Source organism: Hevea brasiliensis, chromosome 7, assembly GCF_030052815.1.
Source record: "Hevea brasiliensis isolate MT/VB/25A 57/8 chromosome 7, ASM3005281v1, whole genome shotgun sequence".
In the NCBI taxonomy this organism is placed as follows: domain Eukaryota; kingdom Viridiplantae; phylum Streptophyta; class Magnoliopsida; order Malpighiales; family Euphorbiaceae; genus Hevea; species Hevea brasiliensis.
The window spans coordinates 100,668,812-100,693,923 of NC_079499.1; the positions used below are offsets into that span (position 1 = coordinate 100,668,812).

The 25,112-nt window shown below is 29.0% G+C and overlaps 3 protein-coding genes, 1 long non-coding RNA gene and 1 other non-coding gene across 5 annotated transcripts; 2 read left to right on the forward strand and 3 right to left on the reverse strand.

Moving 5' to 3' along the window:
• Window positions 1-2,711: 2,711 nt before the first annotated feature.
• On the reverse strand, window positions 2,712-3,867 carry LOC131181580 ((S)-hydroxynitrile lyase-like). Its single transcript, XM_058150315.1, has 3 exons — window positions 3,442-3,867; window positions 3,172-3,299; window positions 2,712-3,034 (listed from the first exon to the last, which is right to left on the reverse strand). The coding sequence occupies exons 1-3, from the start codon at window positions 3,799-3,801 to the stop codon at window positions 2,749-2,751; spliced, it is 774 nt and encodes a 257-aa protein (XP_058006298.1). The 5' UTR covers window positions 3,802-3,867; the 3' UTR covers window positions 2,712-2,748.
• A 4,547-nt stretch (window positions 3,868-8,414) lies between these two features.
• Window positions 8,415-10,604, reverse strand: LOC110649556 (2-methylbutanal oxime monooxygenase). Its single transcript, XM_058150316.1, has 2 exons — window positions 9,597-10,604; window positions 8,415-9,333 (listed from the first exon to the last, which is right to left on the reverse strand). The coding sequence occupies exons 1-2, from the start codon at window positions 10,512-10,514 to the stop codon at window positions 8,716-8,718; spliced, it is 1,536 nt and encodes a 511-aa protein (XP_058006299.1). The 5' UTR covers window positions 10,515-10,604; the 3' UTR covers window positions 8,415-8,715.
• A 7,133-nt stretch (window positions 10,605-17,737) lies between these two features.
• LOC110649548 (linamarin synthase 2) lies at window positions 17,738-19,516 on the forward strand. The gene is made up of 2 exons (XM_058150317.1): window positions 17,738-18,338; window positions 18,435-19,516. The coding sequence occupies exons 1-2, from the start codon at window positions 17,825-17,827 to the stop codon at window positions 19,373-19,375; spliced, it is 1,455 nt and encodes a 484-aa protein (XP_058006300.1). The 5' UTR covers window positions 17,738-17,824; the 3' UTR covers window positions 19,376-19,516.
• A 3,497-nt stretch (window positions 19,517-23,013) lies between these two features.
• Window positions 23,014-23,098, forward strand: TRNAM-CAU (transfer RNA methionine (anticodon CAU)). Its single transcript is given in 2 exon segments — window positions 23,014-23,051; window positions 23,063-23,098. It is a non-coding gene; the product is annotated as a tRNA-Met (tRNA).
• Window positions 23,099-23,208: 110 nt separating this feature from the next.
• LOC131181715 (uncharacterized) lies at window positions 23,209-24,651 on the reverse strand. The gene is made up of 2 exons (XR_009150193.1): window positions 24,371-24,651; window positions 23,209-23,902 (listed from the first exon to the last, which is right to left on the reverse strand). It is a non-coding gene; the product is annotated as an uncharacterized LOC131181715 (long non-coding RNA).
• Between the last annotated feature and the right edge of the window lie 461 nt (window positions 24,652-25,112).

Here is a 25,112-nt window from a genome sequence, read left to right on the forward strand (position 1 = left end):
ATGTCTGTAATATTTGTATAATTCTGTTAACTCCTAGAATTCCGCATATGTTAAAAATATTTATTTAATTTGGGTATGTAATATATTTGTCATGTTGAAGCTGTAAACTTATTAAATGCATGTATGTTGGACTGGATGAGAGAGCCGAGCTCCTATTTATTTTTATGGCATCATAATTATATGGAGGGTGAGCTGAGCTGCCCAGATGATTATATATTGTGTTTGCAAGTCGGGTGAGTAAAAAAAAAAACTCCCCGTTGTATGGTCCATTTTACAGCCGGACTCTATCCAGTTGAATTCTTGAAATTGGGCCCAAATGGGCCTTAGAGTTGGGTTGAGGAATAGTTAGGCTTACTACGGGCCTTGGGGGCTTTAGGCTGGCCCAAGTCCTAATGCTGGTCCGGCCCATAGGTTGAGTCGTGACACTAAATTATTAATTAATTTTATTTTATTCACTAATTTTCGAAAAACAATTACTAAAACATATCTTAAAATATTGTAAAAATAAATAAAATTACACATTTTTTTTATTTTAAATTCAGAATAATTAGGGAAGAAACAGCAGTTTTTATTAAATATTTTGAAATAGTAAAAAAATGTAATATATTATATAAATATTTATGTACTAAATATTATATTAAATATTATATAAATATATTATATAATATATTATATTATATAAATAGTAAAAAAATTGGAGGCCGATTACACATTGTTTGTGGAAGTCATAGGGCTTGGAACCATGGCCCCCTCTGATGTCCATCTTGTTAGCTAATTTCAATTGTTGTTAGTTTTAGTTTTAGTTGAATTTTAATTTCTTTAATTTACGCCAATTTCATCGTCTAAGATTAATATACATTTTGGTACTTAAATATAATTTTTATAGAAATAATATTTAATTCATCATTATATTAATTGTACAATTTTGTGCACACACGTATCAGCAACCTTTTGTTGAATAACTTGGGTTAATCACATCATCTTAAAATTGGATTAAGAAAAAAAATTAAAGTAATAAAGTTTATTTTTAAAATTAATATTTTGACTCGAAACAATTTATAATCTATAAATTTATTCGAATATAATAAAAAATAATTTCTATATAGCAATTCAATGAGCAACTTAAATTAACTCGCAACTCAAATTTACCCATCATCCCTTGTAATTTAAGTATCGAAAATCAAAATATTACAACTATAAATTTGAAAGAGGTGTGCGGATATGAAGTGGAACCTTGCTTAAGAAATTATGGAAGGAGTAGTATGAATGGAGAATTAGCAGAGGTTATACTTTATATTCTTTGGAGGCCCTAAATAGGCTTTATATATCATACTTAACTTCATCCTAAAAGTTAGCTCAAGAGAATAAGATTTACCCAAATCTTATATATAGCTCAAATATCTCATTTCAAACTTATGTAGAAAAATATTAATTGATTAGGATTGTGAAATATGTTTTAAATGGATAATTTTTATTCAATTTGCCATTTTTATATATGTATATATATTATGATGCATATACTTAATATGTAAACGTTATCTATTTCTTTCTGTTATTAATTTATCAATTCATTGAGTTTATATATATATATATATATATATATATATATATATATATAATTTTAGATTATTTTGAAAATTTCAATCTTAATGATCCTTTATCTTTGTAAATTAAATTATCATTTCTTCCGCTTCACCATTGTAAGAATCTAGTTAAGGTCAATCAACATGCTCTTTTTATATTTTGTGATTTTTTTAAACTTCTTTGTGCATATACGTCAAAGGTTTTATATATCATGACTATTATTATTATTATTATTATTTTTATTAATTTTTTTTTTACTATCATTTGACAGAATAGTCTCTAAAAATGTTTTATGAATGTTCTTTAGTTGTCTTAGTATCCAATTCAATAGATTGTGATAATTATAAAAAATAGATGTTATCCTTATTTATTTTTTAGCATGTCTTTATATTCAACTAAATATATTTTAGAGGAAACGCTACTATTATTTTTTTTAGTCACTCTGCTTTATCGGTCGATATTTAATTTTACATAACATATAGTTTTGAATATTTCACTCTAATTAACGTTCGAATTCAAAATTTTATAATTCTAAAAATAATTTCACATTATTAAGTTCAATTTCATTAATTTTTTTTTTAAATTTGATAATCAAGTGACTTTATTTCAAATGGGTTGGAAAAATTATAAATATTAATTGCCAATGAGATAAAAGAAAAATCCATGCATATTTGTCACTTTCTAGCCAATCACATAAAGTAAAACAGTGATATCATGTGAGCATATTATTGGCATGATAAACCAATAGAATAAAAACAATTGTACAATATAATTACTTTTAAATATATATATATATATATATATATATATATATATATATATATAACTTTTTGGGACTTTCCATGCATAAGTGTTTGTTTTCTATTAGTTTGTTATTTTATGTAAAATATCATACATGAAATAACAGAAGTAAAATAATTTATATGGAATTGTAAATCAATAAAGTATAAACACGTATACATGAATGAGTCTCATAAAAAAAATAATGCCTTTATTAATAATATTATAAATTACATGAAATAATTTCATCATACATATAATCAACTGATTATAGTGTACATACACAATCAATATATCTTCCATAATAATCACATGCCACATGAAAATGTGAGATAATTTATTTGTACATAGTTTCACCCATATATAACTGTAAATGCTTCAAAGTTAAGCATATGTATCAGCCACCCCTTGAAGAATGATAAAGAGATCATTAACCCTTGAAAGCATCAGCTTATGACCTCCGTCAGAGACTACATAAACCTTTTCTGGTTTATAGTTTTGTATTTGCCATTGATGAAAATCTGCAGTCATTATTTTGTCATCATCGCCGTAGATATAAATTTTCTTAATTGATTCATAACCTTTCTTCGTGAAGACTTTTCGTTTGGCCAAAATTTCTTGAAATGTTGATCCCTTCCTTGTCAACATTTTTGCTAGCTCAAGATCCTGGAAGAAAATATATGTAAATAAATAAATGAAATTTTAGATTAAAAAAAAAACCCTTTTTCTTTTCAAGTTTAGCTATTTTTTATTTTGAGAAGTGAAAAAAAAAATTAGATGAAATTAAAATAAAAATTTGATATCTCGGGATGACAATCCGTATATATATAATTCTCCATAAGATAGGGGCCCAATTTCACCGAGGTTATACTATCATCTCCATTGGTGTAAGATTCAAACACACTGTCCTTCCAATCAGGAAACACCTCCATAAACTGTTACCAGACACAATTAAGAGAGAAACAAATTAAGAATGCAAAAGATTTTATTTAGTAATTTTTTACTTATAAGACAAAGCAAATCTAAGCAGGATCTTAACAGAACACAAGGCATATATATATATATATAAGTATATACCTTATCCAGAACATAAGATGGGCTATGAACAGTGTCTGGCATTAGTGAATTGTGGAAAACGGCAGCTGCAATCTTGTCAGTGTATTTGTCAGCAGCAATAGCAACATTGATTCCTCCACAACTCTCACCAACAAGAATCACCTTTTCTCCTTGAGGGATTGTTTCCAAAAAATTTAACAATGGTTCAGAGTAGGCATCAAATGAGCCAACTTGCTCAATTGTCCTTAGGTCCATACCACTGGCTACAAGGTCTAATGCAGTGACCTTATGGCCAGCTGCCTCGAGCACAGGCTTGAGCTTGTGCCAAACCCATGCACCATGGCATATGGTATGAATCAGAACAAAATGGGCGACAGCCATTTTCTGATATAATCTTATATCTATCTATATAACTCTTTAAGATGGTGTTCTTTTCTCTATTTCTCGTTGTGCTTGAAAGCCTTTGCATGTAAACTATATATAGAGAGAAGGTTGATACGTGTTCCGCCTCCGCCCATGTAGTCGCCGATTTGGATTAATATTATTGGCCGTGTGGGTTTCACAAAAATCAAAGGTCAACGAATCCTTAGATTTGGATAATTCCATGACGAGTGCGAATTCACATTGGCAGACCTTTGATGAAACTTGATCAGTAAATTCACTTTAAAATTGACAAGTTGTGCCTTTATATATCATTTATTAGCCGTCACGTTAATTTGCATGTGACATACGTATTATAAGATGAATAAATTAATGAGCCTACATGAATTTATGTTTTAAATCGTTATGCAAAGTGTGTCGAAGCTTCAATATCCAACCAGAAGTAAATATATCCGAATTCCAAGTGATAAACTCGAGGAAAGTGGGGAAAACTTAAACAACATTTGTTCACATTTAGGATTCATGAACCTACCATTAGCTTTATTATGTTTTCTATGAAAACTAACGAACTGACATTACTCATCCTTTAAAAGCTAACTTAAAAGGAGAAGAGTATCTAAAATTTTATAATAGACACATTGCTTATGATTTTAACATATGTAGAATAAAGATAGTGTAAAGAGAGAGTAGTATTCAAGACTTTCTATCTACATTCCTAATAGATGTGGGATATTTAACACACTTCCCTTATATTCATAGTTGGGAGGCCTAAACATCAATTAGAGAGCGTTGGATATATTACAGTTTAATTCATTTTAATACGGACTTATATAAATGGTTGAATTGCTTTGCACATTAAAATAACTAGTCAATTCAATGTTGTAATCCAACTATTTATATATTGTCCTTTTATTTCATATTTTTTGAATGTGAGATTTACAACAAAAACCCATAATTAATTTAGTTTACATATGGGAGTAATCATTCCTTGAATTGTTTTTATAGACTTTAGAATGGACAGTTGAAGAAAACAACAACAATAACTAAGTCTTTAACATAACAAGATGATACTAGAACAAAATAATTGACAAGGATGCAACTCATAAGATCAAAACAAGATGGATGAAATGGAGTACCACAAGTGTATTATTCTATTATAAGATCTCTGACAAAGTAAAAAGTAAAAAGTAGGTTATATAGAACTATATCAAGCCAACTATTGTATGTGAGTGAATGTTGGGTCATAAGATGTATGGGGTGACATCTGAGAAATTTGGAGGAATATCTTCTTATTCGAATATATAGTGTTTCTGCTCTAATTAAATACAATGTGGGTTTTTGTATTGGTGATGATACAAAATTTTATTTCTAGTCTGACTCGTGGATATTTGATACTCCATTGAGGAATTTGTTTCCAAATTTATTTTTTCTTTCTTAGGATAAAGACGCTAGTGTAGGCTCCCCAGGAACATGGGAGAATGGCTTATGGGTGTGGAAACTAAATTGATAAGGCAGCCTTTTGGAAGGAATTTTCATCCTTTGCAATCTCTGCTTAACCTAATCAATTCAAGCAATTTCTACATTAATAGGAAAGAAAGAATTGTGTGGAAAGCGAATCCTAAGGGTTTACTCTTTGTTAATTCTCTTTACAAGGCACTATAGATCGGTCGTTTGTCTGGTTGAGTATTGCTCTTCCGAAAGCAGAACTGTTTGTTTGGATGGCATGTCGATCGTTAGCGTATTCCAGCCCATGACTGGCTGTATATTCCACATTGGCATCATTCCACTTGCCTAGAATGTGTGTTCTTTTCGTGGTCGATTTGGTGAATCCGCCAATCATCTTCTATTGCAATGTCCATTCTCATTCAAGGGGTGGAATTTCTTTCTAAAATGGTGGGGTATCTCTATCTGTCTTCCCTGGCCGGGACCTGGCATCTTTTATGTTTATTGTATTTACTATTGCTTTTTTAAAATGGATATAAAATTGTCAGAATATAATTCTAAAATGTCATTACTGTGAAAACGATAATTTCTTCAAAAAATTAATTTTTAAAAAATAAAAGGAATGTGAACATTTTATTTAATTTTATAAAAAATAATAAAAGCGTGCAACTTCAAGATAGAAAATTTGAGACCAACAAAAAAAAATTGCAAGGGATGGACGTAGGTAGGGGTGAGTATACGGTTCAAACTGAACCGAATTGAATTAAATTACCAAAACTGATTACTATATTTTAGAACCGAACCGAATCGAAATAAATGAAAAATCGAATCGAACCGAATCACTCTATTTCTGTTCGGTTCGGTTCAAACTGATCGATTCCGAATTTTACTTAATTTAGACTTGATTTTCAAGTTATTTGGTTTGATTTTAACCTTAGTTTGAACCTAATAACCATTAATCAATGAAATTAGGCAATTTATATATATATATATATATATATATATATATATATATATAATTACATATAATTTATAAATTCTTCATAAAAATAAATTAATTCAAAAATAAAAAATATTATTCGGTTTAGTTCGGTTCGGTTCAAACCGATTTTTTTCTTCAAAATCGAACAGAAATAACCGAAATTTTTTTCTCTAAAATCGAACCAAACTAAATTATATTAAAAACTGAATCGAATTATCAAATTAAGGTGGTTTGATTCAATTTTTCGATTTAAATCGAATAGTGGACGTGGGAATGCATATGAAGAGGCCAAAACTTAAATATCAAATTTTGTTCTGTTAAAAAACATGTCATTCTTTTATATTATGAAAATCATCTATATAATAGTTAGAGAAATTTATCTCATTAATTCTGATGCATGCATAATTTTTTATGAATCTAAAATTGAACTGAATAATTAAACTTATTGTTTAAGAAATTAAAAGTTAAACAAAATATTAAAAATGCCAATTTCATAATGATGTTATATTTAAAGAATTAAAGTGTCATGAAAAACTAAATTTAAGTTTTAAAAGTTTAAGCATATTAATTATTGTTTTAAAATTATAATTATAATTATTTTGATTGTGTAAAAATAAAATAAATAGATACAATTTTTATGTCATAAAAAATTAAATTTTTAGTTTTATTATTTAATTTATTTTCATAATTGATGGCAAAATTTAATTTTAAATATTAAATTTGAAAATATATTATTCTCAAAATTGGAGGAAAATTTTTAGGGACACTAATAAAATTAATCACTTAAATTAAAATTTTTAATAATTTTAATATAAAAGTCACTAAAACTTTAATTTTTTTTAATAGAGTTACTTACTATATAAAAAATAAAATAAAAAAAGCCAATTGGAGCCTTAGCATGGAGAACATGCTTCTTATCGATCAATTAAATTAAATATTTTATTAATATGATTAGAATCTTTAAATTAAGATAATTAATTTTATTATTATATAAATAATCATCTTAAATTTATTATATAAATGTGTAATAACACAAAGTTTTGTGCTTTCAATTTAAAATCTATTTCTATTCAACGAAAATGATTTATTTTCTTTTTAAAAATAATTAGAAAATAAAAATAAGAGAAGAGAGAGGGAGGGAAAAGAAATAAACATTTTGAATTTTTTTTTTTTATTATTCATTGGGTAAACTTAAAAATGAATAATTTGAAGAACACAGCCCAACTGAGAAGGTAGGCCATTAATTATATAAGGAGGTCCATCAATATTAATTAAAAGAGTCCGAACACAGTGAGCTGAAACGATATGAAAAGGGGCTCAAATGGCCTGGACCAAACAACTGGGCCAAGCTATAAATGAACAATGCTTTTCACCGCCGTCCCTTCACCTCCGTACCTCAGCGAGGGGTGGCCAGCACCATGTCGGTCCGGATTAATATTGAATCAGAAATCAGAACAGATGATTTTGATTTTGATTCGATAAATTTAATGATTGAATTTTTTATTTTTAAAAGGAAAAATGTTTAAAAAAAAAACAGTAACCCAAGTAATTAAATCTTAATTAATTAAGTTAGTTGTATGTGTTTTTTTTTTTAATTATTTTGATTCAAAACTGATCAAAGCAGTTGATTGTAATCTGATTTAAATACAGTTTTAATCAATTCTGAGTTTAAATTTACACTCAATATTATTCATTTCATTTATTTTTTCTAATTATTTTCTGATCAAATTAATTAATATGATAATATAGGCCTAATTACATTATACATAGTACAAGAAAAGTACTGTTCAACTTGACTTGGATTACGATATTTAATGTAGCATAGCATGGGCAGCTGGGCATATGTCTTGGAGACAAAAATTCTACTAGAATACTAGTATTGTCAATTGGCATTAATTGTTGAAATTTATGCATATTGATTAATGATGCGAAACAAGTGTTATTTTCATAGAAGAATTTTTCCCACAGATAGGAGGCATCTATCAATCCAGTCCTCTCCAAGTCCAGATTTTGGAGGTGGTCCACTTGAGAAAAATGGATCATCATCCTCCAGAAGCTGGCCTAATATGTACCTTGGAGGTTCTCAAGGAGTGCCTGCAACACAATCCTCTTATAAATTTATATAGGCAATAAAATTCAGTATAGAAGAGAAGATGCAGATGAGAGATAGAGATGAAGAGATGAGGCCTTTAGTCTGCTGAAGAACACCATTTTATTAGTACCTTATAATCACTAACATGAAGCGAAGGACAAGATACATGTGTTGAAAATTAAAACAGTAAAGCACTATTCTATCATTGCAGAAGGGAAAATAAAGAAGAGCTAAGTTTTTAGTAGCAGAGGGGATAATTTGTAGCTAGTCTAGGTTCTGAAACAGAGGGAAGTACAAAAACTTCATTCCATTTTATTAATGCAGAAGAGAATACGGAGAATATATGGCAAGCAGAGGTAATTTTTTGGTAGCAGGATGATTAATTAAGCAAAATCAATCAACCCCATTTGTGTTTTTTAGGAATGACCATGATATCCTGCTTGTTGTGGACTGTCAGGCCACCTTCCTCAATCAGAGGGAAGTCCTCAAACTTCTGTCCTCTAGGCATCTCATAGTCCCATCCATACAAAAGATTTGACAATATGTACTTCGCAGCAGTGGTGCCCATAGCCAAACCAGGGCAAATCCTGCGACCAGCTCCAAATGGTACCAACTCAAAGTGAGACCCTCTGTAATCAACTTCACTGTTCAAAAATCTGTCTGGGAAAAACTCTTCAGGATTGTCCCAGATGGTAGGATCTTTTCCCATACCCCAGGCGTTGACGTAAATTGTTGTTCCTGGGAGAATATCATATCCACCAATCTTGCAATGCTTCATGCTGAAGTGTGGAACTAGTAGTGGAACTGGTGGATGCTTCCTAAATGTTTCTTTTACTATGCAATCAATGTATTTGATCTTCTCCACCTCTTTTCCTTCTACTCTTCTCTTATTCGGACCAACAGCTCTTCTCACTTCTTCTTGTGCCCTCTTCATCAGTTTTGGGTTCTTGAGCAGCTCTGAGAATGCCCATGTTATTGTCACTGCACTTGTATCGATTCCACCCACAAAGACGTTCTACAAAAAAATTATAATTTCTCAATATCAGCCCGAGATCTGCATATGAGTTGCAAGCAATCATAATTTATAAATTAAAAAAAAATCTATTTCACTTTCAAGATTACATTATTAATAAATTAATTTAATATAATTATTATTGTCCCATTTTAATTGGAATTGAATTTCTTACCCTTTGTCTCCACTTTTATGCTAAGAAACTTCACATCCTCAAAATTTTATCAGGTGAAAATTAAGAATATTTAACAGGGGATTGATCTTACCATGAGAATAGCCTTCAGGTGATCCTTGGTGATTTTGAAAGAGGCACTCTCGTCCTTCATCAACCCAATCAACACGTCAACAATGTCTTCAGTTTCTGGTTTAGGCCTATTAGGATCAAGATGCTGTTCAATAACCTTCTCGAAGTAGCGATCGACGTCGGCAAATGTCTGCTGCCTCTTAGCAAGAGCCCCTGTCAAAGAATCAATATATCTTCCAACAACTGGGAAGAAATTCTCTGCGTGGAAGCTAGCCAACATGTCCATGGTTGCAGACAGCACCTTCACAAAACCATCCCTGAACTCTTGCTGAGCATAAGTAGTCCTTCCAAATGCAATTGTACCGATGATCCCATCCATCATGTTGAACACTTTCTCAGTGAGATTAACTGGGTTTGGATAAGAACCATCCAAGATTTCAATCAACTTGTCCATTTGCTCCTCCCTTGCATACCAAAACGTCTGCACTCTTCTCATGCTAAGAAGCTCAAAAATGAAGAGCTTACGCATTTCTCTCCAGTAATCTGAGTATGGAGAAAATGCAACATCCAAGAAGTTATAAGACAATTGTCCTGGACCTACTGACAGTGGGCGGCTACAGCACTCAACATCTCGGTCTTTCATGAGTTCCTTGGAGGTTTCAGTGCTGGAGAGTACAACAGTAGGGCATCTACCGAGTTGAAGTTGCATGACAGGGCCATACTTCTTGGCCATTTTCCAAAAATCGACGTAAGGTTGGCTACTCAATTGGTGAAGATTGCCAATGAGGGGAAGCCGTCGAGGTCCTGGAGGGATCTTGAGTCCTTTCTTTTTGTTGTCGTCTTTGCCTCTGAAGAGAAGCAAAGTGAGAATTGGAAGAAGAAAGACTGCAAGAATGGAAAGCCATTGTGGAGGGAGTGAGGTTATGGTGGCTACGGACATCTTTAATTTTGTATTGCTTCACTGCCATTTGCAAGTGCCCCCTCCCCCTTTATATAATCAGCTAATGAGGGGATGGTGCTTGTATTTCAATCACCACCATTGAAATAAATAAATAAATATATATATATATATATATATATATATATATATATATATATATATATATATTATTTTTCATTATACAGGATATTTAATCTTATTGATTGGCATTAATTATAATTAATTAATTAATCAAGTTTCTTTGGAGATATAATTAGATATTTTTAGTGCTTTTTTTTATTAATATTCGGATTAATTACTTTTTTTTATCTATGTGTTGTACTATAATTAATATTTAAATTTACATATTTTAATAATAATAAAAGTTAAGAAAAATAGATGAATATACATAAGCATATAATAAAATCAAATTATAAAAATATTTTAGTTTATTTTTAAAATATAAAAATTTATATATTGATTATGATATAAAAAAAAAAAGTAATTTATCCTTACAATTTCGAGTTTATATTTCATCTAAATCAGCAAAAACATTTAAAATTTAAAAGATTTTTTCGTCTAGAATCATGTAAGTAGTAAATTTCGTTTATATTTTAATTTATCGAATAGAGAGGCAGACACAGATGTTATGGGCAATTATTGTTGAGCAGCTTCATATTATATCTTATATATATAATAAGTTGAATTTAAATATAAATTTTTTATAATTTAAAATTTTTTTAATTTAATATATCATAAATTTAATATATAAAATATATAATGAGATTTATTTATTAAATATATATATTTATAAATATATGATATTTATAATAAAATTTATTTTTTAAATTTAAAATATTAAAATAAAAAAAAAAATTTATTTGAAAAATTTTTAACAGATTTATTGAAATTACACGATTATTAACAGAGCTTAACGGTTTGTAGTTAGAAATCGAAGAGTTTGGTGGCCACGTTTTTTTTAACACAATAAAAATAATAGAACAAAGGACAAAAATAGAAGGCCCGGCCGAAGAATTTATTTATATATTTTTGGGGAAAATAAAAGGTAGAAAAGATAATGACACCACAGTGATGCGAGGAAATGAAACAACAAAAAAGATGGGGTCATGGTGGTGGGCCCTTTTTCTCATCTGCCACAACCCACAAGCTCACAATTAATTAATTAATTAAGTCATTAATTCATTTATTTATTTTTGACACTTTTTTAAGTGCGATGGCCATTGCTTTTTAATTTTAGAATCTGTGATTAATAATTTCATTGTCCATATTTAACCTTATCTCAAACTGAGATATATCTCAATATAGTGCATATGAGATACATAATATTTGGCCATTATATTAATATAGGGATTGATTAAGGATTGGAACCATGCATGTCACCACTCCAGGGCACTGCGCTGGATGATTTAATTTTTATTGACTGAAATTTATTCAGTGCTCTTATTATTTCTTTTTATAAAATTTGATAATTTATTTGTAACAACTCAAGCCTAAATTTTCTTAATTACCTAATATCAAGTTTAGAATAAAAATTTATAAAATATTTAGGAGAGATTAGAAAATTATAATTCTTTTTGCAATAGTTTTATAACCTTGTTAAGGACTGCGGGGTAAAATTTTAGAATTTTTAGAGTTAGTTTAAATAATATTTGCATAATGTTAATTTTAGGGCTAAAATGTAAGTTTTCAATTTTATAATTATTGCCTGATTTGGAGGGACCATATAATATTCATGGGATATGAATTGAGGTGTATAATTTTGAAGTATTATTTGAGCCTTTTTGCAGGTTGGGTAGGTTCTAAGCACAGGAGAAACTTTAATCGAATTTTCGGCAAAATTTAGGTTGTCATTGACTCTTTCAAAGTTTTATTTTAAGTAAATATTGATCAGTTTGTAATATAATTATTTAGGTGAGCCGGTCAGCCTTCCTCCTCCGCCCATCCGTCGCACTGACTTGTAAAGTACTGTGAGTAGATATTGATTTTATTTACAATTTCAATACTATTGTTATTATATGTCACAACATGCCCATACATCACTTATAAATATATGTATTAGCTACTATAGGCACGTTTTGTAGTGCATATTTACTTGATGGTTTGATGGGGGTGTCACCTAGGGTAATTTTGGAGCTTTATGCGTGTGTCGGCATGTGTGTGGTGTATTGTGGTGAATATGGGTAGAATAGACAAATCAGCTTGAGCTAGTTTCGCTTGGGGCTGGTCCTTTTGTGAAAAGTCGGGGTGAGTACCGCTTTGAGTTGATCTCGCTGACCCCCGCTTTGAGTTGATCTCGCTGGTAGGCTTTAGATTAAGAGAGTTATATAGGGGATCAGCTCTCATATTGTATTTATATTGATGTAACATATGGGTGTGTGAGTTCTCTAAATTATTCTTTGTATGAGTTCTCTAAATTATTCTTTGTGCGAGTATTGTTGAAATCGCTTGAAATTGTTGATTAATGCTGCATTTCATCCTTAAGGATACATTAGTACTAGATAGTTATAGAAATTGTGTGTAAAATCAATATCTTACTCTATAAGTCAAACGCTCACTCCTATTCACCCATTTTTTCAGATTACAGGAAAGCTTATTTTTGTATTGAACTTGCTTTCTACCTCGCAGGTCTACTAGCTGTTATTTCCATATTTCATATTGTTAAATTTGAATTATAGATCTCCGCATGTGTATAATTATTTTATTTAGCTTGAGACTGTAAGATTAATTATTTTGGGGTTGTAAATTTATGAATCTATGTATGTGTAAATGTGTGGATGGATGACTTGATAGATGAGGGAGTTGGACTCCCATTTGATTTCATATTGATTTGTTTATTATTGTGAGGGAGAGCTTATATATATATATATATATATATATATATATATATTTTGTGATCACAGGTTGGGTAAACTAAAAACTCCCCGTTAGATGGTCCAGTTTATAGCTGGATTTTGTTCAATTGATTTCTTGAAAATGGGCTTGTATATGGACTTCAAGTTTGAGTTAATGAATAGTTAGGTTTACTATGGACTTTGGGAGTCTTATGCTAACTCAAGTCCTAGTGTCGGTCCGACCCGTAAGATCGGGTCATGACATTATTAATAAAATTATAATATAAGTACAGTATAATCTTCTTATATGAGAAAAATATAAATATAGATAATTAAAATCTTACATTCATAGATAATATGGGTAAAATGGAATAATTTTTTAGATAGCAACCGGTTCTTTTTTATTTTGGATAATTAAAAAAATTTTCTGTAATATTATTATTTTGGAAACTTGTCACTCTATGGCCACAGCAGATATTAAATCATCAATGTCAATAGAGAAACAGGCTGCCCTAATGAACTGATAGAAAATTATTACTCATATCTAAATATTTAAAGTTTTCAACTAAAAGAAATTAATTATTCATATTATATTTCAAACTATCAAAAAATTTATTCAAATACTGTAAAAAAATATATAAATAAATAAAATTTCACTAAGGAGAAAAAATAAAAATTCAATAATAAAAAGAAAAAAAAATCTCATATCTATTTTTAATGAATACAAATCCCGGAGAAATTCAAATCTAATGCCCCTATTAAAATTTGATGCATGAGAATTTATATATAATTAAAAAAAAAAACCTAAGACAACAAATTTTTGGTATACGATAACAAAATCTTGCATTTTTTTTTTCTTGATGAAAGATATGTGGAGCAAAGATTCTATATTATTTGAATACCTGACACCAACGTGATTTATATATTAATTAAGCACTTTTAATTCATAAATCGACTTTTAAATTAAATTCAAAGACTTAAGTGATATTCGAGCCTATATTCTTTTCGGGAGAAGGGTAAAGAGTGTATAGAACAAATATTCTACATCGCTTGAATACCTAATACAAATCTGACTTATATATTAATCGTGTATTTTTAACTTACAAATCAGCTTCTAGATTAAATCCAAAGGCTTAATGCTAAGTTAGGCGGACTTTATAATTTTATTTTGTAATTTATCATTTTTATTCATAAATTGGTCTTTTATAATAACTGTCAACTGACAGATAAATAAATCACGAGAAAAGTAATCGGCCATGAAAAAGAAAACAAGTTAACTGAGACAAATTATTTACACGTATTATGAATTTGTCACGTGATGCTAAAGGATCATCTACCAACATCTGTAAATTTGTAAAATAAGATATCATGCAAATTAAAATTGTATAGTAGAAGTGTGGTAGCTGGAATTCTCTAGCAGCACGTGATAAAGGAAGTAATAATTGCCACCTGTTTCTTGAACAATAGAGACAGACACGTGACCTATTGCGCCAGTCTTAAGTGGACTCAATAACACTTAACAGTAGCATGTGGAGTTCATTATTTTATAATCGTTTCATTATTTTAGGGGTTTTATATATATATAAATAAATTCATTTAAAATTACTTATTAATTAATTTTATTAAAATAAAAGAATTAAAAATTAATTTTTCCTTTATAAAATAATTTCTCAGATCTTCGTAATCTTCACTTATTGATTAGCATTATTTCATACGTTATTTTCATTTATTATTTAATCCTTATTTATTTGTGACCAAAGTTTCCAATATACGTGTAAGTTAAAATTAGACCTTATTATTGTTTTATTATAAATAAATAAATAAATAAAATTTTAATTGGAGAATTCAATTTCAATCTGATTGAATCTTTAAACAGGTACTTAATTTTTACTTATAAATTTGAATTTTAATTTTTTTTAAAAAATAATAACTTCTTTCAATAGAGAATGAGTCCATTTGATTGAGCATTATGCAATTATTTATTATTTTATTTTAATAATGTAATTTAATATTTATTTTTATATTTTTAAAATCATACTATTTATTATTCATAAAACTTTTAATTCATTACATTGAATATAATTTAAATTTATATTAAAATTTAAATGATTTTACGTTTATTAAAATTAAATTAATTTTAATTTCTTAGTTGACTTTTATTTATTTATTCCAAATATTTCTTTATAAAAATATAATAATATAATATAAAAATTAAATAATTTTTAAATAGTTTTTAATTTAATTTTTTAACATCATTATAATAATATTTTTTTAAAAGGTATTTTTAACTTTCAATTGCAATCCCAAATAAAGTCTTTATAATAAATTTTTAAATTTTTTTTTTATTTATATTAACCATAGATAGAATCTTATGTAGATTTGACAGAAATAATAGTGTGATTTTTACCTATTTAATATATAAATTTTACTATAAATTTTGTTTAATAATAATTTTTAAGATAATTTTTAATATTTTGACTATTATCAAAATACTATCTCCCTTATTTATATTATTTAATAATATAATTTCTTAACTTTTAGAGGGTAATAAAGCATTTTAACTAGTATAATTATTTTTTTTATTTAATAATTAATTTAATAATTATTTTTATTAAATATTTTTATTTTAAATCATTATATAGACAATTAATTACTAATAGCTAATATCTAATTAATAATTAATAAAATAAATAATAATTATTAAAATAGTTAATAATTATTAAAATAATTAATATTATATAATATGATTTATACATAATGTTTCTTAAGTTGGTGATAAATAAGAATTTTTTTTTAACAATAACTCTCTGTTTTTAAATAAATTATTAGCTTGATGATTTGACTCTCAGACTTTTCTGCTCCAGTTGCAAGCTTCATCTAAAGGATTGCGGATAGGGGCTAAAAAAAATTATTTTTATTATTATTACAAAATATATAAATTAATCTTAAATATTTTCTAATTAATATTTTTAAAATATATTTTTTTCAACCATAATTTAATATTAAGCAAATTTTAAGACTATATATCATCTTACAAAAATTAGAATAAAGTATAATTGAGATTTAATAAAGTTTACAAGTACTAATGGGATTTTGCTTTAATAGTAAAAGTTGAGTCCCAGCATTACGAGGTATCGAATATTGATCACAAGATTTTAAAAAAAATTGATAAAGTATATGTTTCATGTCAGTGAGTTATCGTTGTCCTACATTCATCTGGGATGGAAATTTTATGCTATCTATTTTTTTAAATTAATTTATGGAGTAAAATTTTATCTGGTCTATTTTTTTTTATAAAGATTATTAAATATAATAAATATATATATATATATTATTTTTCACAATTAACTTACATTATATATTTCAAATAAGATTCATATTTTTATTAAAGATGGAGTATTGTTTTTAGGATAAATTTTATAGTCTATCTCTGAACTTTATTATGTATTTTATTTTCGTCTTTTAATTTTAATTTATTATTAAAAAATTCTTAAACTTTAATTTTATTTTACAAAAATTTCTCAAACATGATATAGTAGGTTTTTAAGTTAAAATGAAATCATCTTTTTATCTCGTTCCCTCTCACACTTAAAAAAATATCAACATTTTCAATTACCATCTAGACCCATTATCACACTCAAAAAATATCAGCGTTTTCAACCATCATATAGACCTATCACAAAAATATTAAGGTCATTACAATTATTTGTTTCTTGAAAAATAAGGAGGATTTTACCTTCACTAGAAAGTACTAAAATTGTATTTGAAAATGTCACATTATAGTTTGGAGGGATTTTTTAATCTTGTTATTGCAGGTTTTAAAGATTTTTTTGAAATTAAATTAAATTTTAAGGATTTTATGAAGTTCATGCACATGCTATAAAAATTACATTTTGTTTTTATTTTTTTGTCTATAATTATCTGTTGTTTGAGAATATTATAGAGTATTATTTTTTTTTTTTTTTTATCCTTATTTATACTAAACATGGTAGCTATTTCTATAATTTTTTAAAATACATCTTATCATTTTTCCTTCTCTTTCTTAATTAGGAGAGATAAAGAGTAACTTAATTAAATTAAAAAATATTTTATTATAATTTAATTACTTCTTTAATTATTATAAAAATCTTAAATGACGTATAAAAATAGACAAAATCGAGTGTAATCTTTCGTTGTTTAGAATGCTATACTTATGTTATTCAGTTAGGGTCTACAAATTTCAAGAAAAGATTCCAAATAGTTATTTGATGCTTTAAGCTAAAGTAATTAATTAAAAAAATTAGTTATTAAACATATAATAATTGTACAATTAAAAATTTTAAACAATTTGATTAAACAATGAAGACAAACATGAAATGGGACATACAGTCCCTATAAATTCAACATGAGACAGAAAGAAAGGAGCACAAAAAACCATTCAAGGCTTTTAGTGTGCTTGATTTTCCTTGCTTCTTTTTCCCTTTTTCCTTTGATAAGATCATGGGTTCAATCGCATCCCAAAAGCCTCAACCTCATGCAATTCTTGTCCCATACCCTGCACAGGGGCATGTGAGTCCCCTAATGCAGCTTGGCAAGCTCTTGCACTCCCGAGGCTTTTACATCACTTTTGTGAACACTGAGCATAATCATAGACGCTTAATTCGCAGCAGAGGTCAGGAATTCATTAACGGCCTTCCAGATTTCAAGTTTGAAGCTATCCCAGATGGCTTGCCATATACTGATCGTGACGCCACCCAACATGTCCCTTCACTCAGTGATTCAACCCGAAAGCATTGCTTGGCTCCTTTCATTGAGCTAATTGCCAAGCTAAAAGAATCCCCTGATGTGCCTCCAATTACTTGTATAATCTCAGATGGAGTGATGGCCTTTGCCATTGATGCTGCTCAGCATTTTGGCATACCAGAGATCCAATTTCAGACTACCTCAGCTGCAGGCTTCATGACTTATCTCCATCATTATGAGCTCGTCAGAAAAGGCATCGTCCCATTCAAAGGTATTTTGTTTAATTAATTCTATTTAACGTTCTTTGGAGACGAATTAATGAAACATATACATTTCTGATATATATGCAATGCATATGTTGGATCAGATGAAAGTTTCTTGCATGATGGCACTCTTGATCAAACAATTGATTGGCTTCCTGGAATGCCAACCCTGAAACTGAGGGACATGCCTAGCTTTATCAGAGTCACTGATGTGAAAGACATAATGTTCGATTTTATGGCAGCAGAATCACACAAGACTTTGAAAGCTGATGCTATTATTTTCAACACGTTCGATGAGTTTGAACAAGAAGTGCTAGATGCCATTAAAGCCAGATTTCATTCCAGGATTTATACCATAGGCCCCTTTACCCTGCTTGAGAAGGGCATACCCGAGGGCAAGTCCAAGGCATTTAGATCCAGCTTATGGAAAGAGGATTTAAGCTGTTTAGAGTGGCTTGACAAAAGAGAGCCAGACTCAGTTGTGTATGTAAACTATGGCTGTGTTACTACAATAACAGACAAACAGCTGAATGAATTTGCCTGGGGTCTGGCAAATAGCAAGCATCCATTTTTATGGATTGTTAGACCTGATGTTGTGATGGGTGAATCTGCATTGTTGCCTGAGGAGTTTTACGAGGAAGTAAAGGACAGAGGATTGCTGGTAAGTTGGGTACCGCAAGATCGTGTTCTGCAACACCCATCAGTAGGTGTTTTCCTCTCACATTGTGGATGGAATTCAACCATTGAATGTGTTTCTGGTGGTAAGCCAATGATCTGCTGGCCTTTCTTTGCTGAGCAACAAACAAATTGCAAATACGCATGCGATGTGTGGAAGACTGGGATAGAGCTTAGTACTAATTTGAGTAGAGATGAACTTGTGGGTGTCATCAAGGAAGTGATGGAAACTGAGAGAGGAAGAGAAATGAGGAGAAGGGCTGTGGAATGGAGAGAGAAAGCAGAAGCTGCTACCAGTGTTGGAGGAGTATCTTATAACAACTTTGATAGATTCATTAAGGAGGCCATCCTCAAAGAGAACACTCATTAACAAGTCTCAACCGCTAGTTTTAATTAAGTTCAAAACGTGTTTGTGAGTTTGGGAGTTAGTTTGTACTGTATTCCACTAAATTGTATTGAATAATCGATTAATCTCAAATGCAATAAGATTAATCATTGAGTTATTAATCAAGTGATTGTTTAATTAGGATTTAATTCCTATATATTAGTCTTTCTGCAGAATTCGTGGCTGTTTTTTTAATTCTGTTTTCAAATATAAAAATTAAAACACAGAGACCAATATTAATCTTGTCATTTTCGTAACCCTTTTTTCAAAGAAGAAGCTAATCTTGTCGTTTTAAGGAGGGAGAACAAACCAAATCTCTGGAAAGAGAATTTTTAATCAAAGACCAAATCCATGAAATTACAAATGATATCCTCACATAAGAAATCACAAATACCAATTTAAATGCAAAACCTTTTTATTAATTGATAATTATACGCAATTTTTTTTTTTTATTTTAGGTGATATATCTCAACTTGTAAGATTAAGAGTAATTATAATTTATTATTAAAATTTATAAAATAAAAATAAATGAATTTTATATAAAATTATAATGAATATATTTAATATTTTTAATTAAATGATAATTTATTATTAATTCCAAGTATGAAAATCTCCAAATTTCGGTGTGAACTAACTGCGTATGTGCTCAATCCCTGGTCATAAGTTTCCTTCTCAAGTCTTCTTCATCTTCTTCGTTTGGCCGTCTAGTCTTCAATTCTCTTTCTCTCTCCAATGGGTATAGCAGCGCATGTATGTAGGCTTTGAAATTCTACATTTATGTTTTGAATAAATTTGAGCAATTAAGGAATTGAGAAAGCCAAACTATCAAAAAGTGTAGGAGTCTCAAAGGGAAAGATTTCATCTCCAATTTCTGTAATAGCTTTCACGGTTCTTGGTAATAGCGTCTAAAGGTACCAAGGTTTTTTAACTTCTTTGGGCAATTCAATTTCTTCATTAAATAGTTTGTCTATGGCAATGAAGTATGGGAATCCAACCTTGTCATCAACAATTGCAGTCTCTATGGCAAGCAAAACTTCTCTGAGATACTACTTTGATGGGTATTATTTCAGTATACATTCCTTAATTTTTTTTTTTTGTTCTTTTCACTTAACTGGTAATTTTATTGGTGTGATTATCGATTTCATTTATTTTGTGCAGATTTTGAAAATTTTTTATTTTTAATTTTGGAATATACAATCACAAATTACTAATTGTGAAGATTTGCGAAAATATTTCCCCTTACGATATTTTTATGAGCGTGAGGAGAGAAAATATCAGTAATATGTGGCATTATTTTTATTTTAAAATGACAGCTTGGACAAGATGTATAAGCAGGTAGCCAGAGTTTACACCGCAATCCGAGAAAAAGAATTTTCTTGTAATAAAAATAAAATTGAATAATTTTATTTTAATAAATTAAAATTTAAATACAAAATTAAAAATATTTTTTAAATTTAGAGACGATCCGTCTAATTAAGTTTATAATATCATTTAGTTCTCATATTTTTAAAAAATATAATTATATAGTTCTTTTTTTTTCCTAAGCCTTTGATTTAGTTCGGTAAAAATAATTTATTTAAAAAAAATTAATTTAAATTGAAAAAAAGACTAAAAAATAAATAAAAAAATATAAAGATTAATTAATATATGTTTTAAAATAAGAGACTGAATAAATAATTAATTTTATTAAAAAAAATTAAATAATAATTTTTTTTAATAGATCTTACTAGCGTGTACATTTTCTTTAGGAAACTTGCGTATTATCAAGGGAGGAGCCCTTTGGTGGCTAGAAGAGGCCATAGCCCACTAAAAACATTAAAAATTTTCTTTTAATTATAAATAATAGTTATATATATATATATATATATATATATATATATATATATATATATGAAAATTTTGTCTACTTTTAATTTTCAAACTATTTATTTTTAGTGAAATATTATTTTACATATTTTAACATTTATTTTTTAACAAAACAATTAGTTATATAATTCTTTTAGGGAAATAAATCTCATAGGATTTATATTTCTAATAATTAATAAGTATTTATCTCATAAATCTCATAATAATTATTTTAGTAATCATTTAATTGCTTATACTAAAAATAAGTTCTTCAATTTTAAATAAAATAAGTTTTTATATTATAAACTATACAACAATAAATTATAAATTCATTATCTCTTTTAATTTTAATTATAATTTATAAAAAATTGCTATGAGACAAATTTTAAAGGGCAATATACTAAAAATATATATAATTTTTTATAATTAAATTATTAACAATTAAATTTCTTAGCTCCGCCGCTTATACTTATTGATGTGGTACTCGAAGTGAATAAAAATTATTGATTAATCAAATTATATCTCCCTCTTAAATTCTAAAAGCGATCAAAATATAATTTAGAAGCATTTTACGTAACTTCACAGGAGAAAAGAATTCTAAATACCCATTATTTGAAGACTCTTTAAATTTAAGTTGGATTCATTCAGGAAAAAGAAAAAAAAAATCTAAGTTAGATTTATATATTTCAAATTAAATTAGTAAGTTATATTCATATTCATTTTCCATGTAATTATTACGTAAGTAATTATAGGAGGAGACGATAAATGGCCATGGTTGATGCCAGACACAGTGGTTAATGTACGCAAGTGAATCTACTGTTGGTGTTATCAGGGAGATGCTTCCGGATGGATCTTGTAGGGTAGTCCTTGAGGCAAATGGCAACGGGGAAACAGTCAAGGCACTTTCCAAGGAAATCGAGGTAGTGGTACTAAGGAAATCAGATAAGATAAGATCAAGATTAGGGGCGGTTCACACCGTGGTGCCACTGGTAAGTTAATTGATGCAAATGGCACTGACGGAATTGTAAAAGTAGATGGCACCCTTGACGTTAAGATATTAAGCATGGTTATATCAGCAAAACTGGCACAACCATGAATGATTGTTCTGATAATAAATGAATGAAAATTATATTACAAATGACTAACCCTTATATTTAATATTTTTTTTTGTTATTCCCAATGAATAATGGAGACAAACAAAGGTGGGGGATTACAAAGCCATTTGCACAAGAGATTTAGCTATCCAATGAGCAATCATATCCATTTTTAACAGGCTTTGCAATAAGAAAAAGTAGTTCCACCAACTAAAATAGTTTGTCATGTTCCTATTCCTTTAAAAAAAATAATGGAAACATGACCAAAAAAAGAAAAAGTAGCTCTACCTACCAGGTTTTGGAATTCCCAATATATCCTTAAAAATGACAATGCTCCATAATTAAATATTCAAAAGGGTCCATTATTCCATGGTAAAAAAAAAAAAAGGGTTAATTTTAAAACCATAGAAATTAAAATATATTTTAAGGTAAATCTCAGATTTTGAGATAAATTTAAATTCATGACTATGAAATAGACACTAGGCCAATAATACTGATATTGCTATGAAATATTAGTTGTATCATTCATGCCAATAATAAATAAAATAGGTTCAAAAGTCTTTAGTAATAAACAATTATGACTATTGGGAACCTAAAAGTAATTAAACAAACAACTCCATGCATTCCAAAAATTTGGCGTAATTTGTACTTGTTAATCAGAAAGTTGCATAAAGTGGGCCAACAGGGGTGGTGGCGCAGTTGGCTAGCGCGTAGGTCTCATAGCTTCTGAGTTATCCTGAGGTCGAGAGTTCGAGCCTCTCTCACCCCAATGGTTTCTTTTTTTTTTTTTTTTTTTTGAGAAAAATAGCAGGTTTGAGCAGTATGGAACGGGATCTACCCCAATTTGATTTCAATCTGATTCAAGAAGAGAAAAAGAAAGCAATCCTATAAAATGTTTGATTTTTATTTGAGTTAATGTTAGTGAATAAATACAGAAAACACATCCTTCAACTATTATTACTCTTTCTAGTCTACCCTCAAAAAGCCCTCAGGACTAGTGTGGCAGGATGCCAACGAGCTATCGTATGCCAAGTCTCCCCCATACAGCCCCATCTTTGATTGTTTGATTACTACAACAAAGAGAAAATGCTAAGATCAATGCTACCTTATTGGAATTAAATGGCATTAGTTGTTTCTTTTAAGCAAGGTTGAACGAAGTGCTCATCTTCTTTTGGTAGCCTCACTTACCAGCAATTTTTTTTCTTTTCCTTTATCTGCTTCATTGCCAGATGATTTATGCTCTTTCCACTCGATTTCGCAGCACACAACTCTTTAGAAAATGACTGCAAGCCAGCTTTCATTCTCATCTATAAGTACTACACATTAATGCTAATCAAGAGCACCAAACATCTAAGAAGAATAATAAAATTAACCTGCTGAATTCAGTTAAGCATATAACAAGAAGGATAAGAAAAATATACTATTATATCTTTGTAAATATCTTATGTAAAATGGGAGAAAGAAATTACTTGATCAGCAACATCCCAGCAGCCAGAGTAGGACCATTGGGGAGAGAGGATGGGAGAAAAAAAGTACACTTCTTTTTTCTTTGACTTTTGTTGGAAGCTGTTGGCTGCATTGTGTTGGAAAGCTATAAGTGATTAGAGAACAGCAAAAGGAAAACATGTCACATATCATGAGATATTAAGGGTGTATGGATGTTATCTTAGGAACTGATTTTGTTTCTTATATAAATAACTCACATATTTTACAATGAGAGAGAAACTTAGCTTCTAAATCAACTCTTTTTTACTTTCATTCTTTATACAAGGACTGAAACCAGTCAGCCAGCCTTAAAAAAAATTGATGCATGATGAGTTACCTGTATTAACTCCATTAAGATTAGAAATTTTATAATAGTATATTGAAACAATATTCTAGAAGTAAGCCCAAAGCAATCTCCATCCCACTCAAATGCAAAGACCAAAAGTTTCAGATATATTATGCAAGTGTAAGCAATAAAAATAGGAAAGTACTGATCTCCAATGGAGAAATGAAAACCAATTTTTGAACATATGTTGTCATTTTTTTACCAAGATACCTGTAGAAGCAAAACTTTGGCCAAAATAACTTTCAATCAGTACAAGATTCCAGAAAACCGGAGTGCATAGTCCAAACATAGCTAGCTGCTAGTATGCGTGGTGCATGAACCACATCAGTCACACAAAACCTCTTCACAAGAACCTGCAAAATGGAATTCATCAATTTCTGAATTTTGTTACAGCGTTGCAGGTTTATTGAGAAATTTAAAGAGAGATATAAATCATCTCTTTTAAGCTTCAATTAGATTTTTATTTTCCTTTCTGAGAAGCTAGGCAGTATCTAAACTAGTTCAATTGCTATAGGATTTCTGCCTTCCCCAAAATGACATTTCAACAGGTTTTTAGCAGTGGATAACTCAGCCAAAGTATGATATATAACACAATTGTTGCAGGAAATAATTAAGGCTCAAATAAGTTGATGAACGTGATTACCGGAAAGCTAATTTCTGCCGTTGCAGTTTGTTTTGGCCCACAACTTGAAAATGAAGGTTGTGACCCCAATGCTTTGAGTTTCTGTGCTCTATTAATGAACGTCACATTTAATGAGGAAAAACTCCTTTTACACTTAAATTAGCTTAAGGGTTAAAAAGAGATCTGCCAACAAGCCTAGATGGGACTTCCCTTAGAACTATGCTGCACTCCAACTAGCTCACTTACCAATTCCTTTTTCTTTCATCTTTTCCCTCATTGTTTCTGCGTCTTCCCACTCTCTGCTAGAATTATACATATTGGAAAGCAATG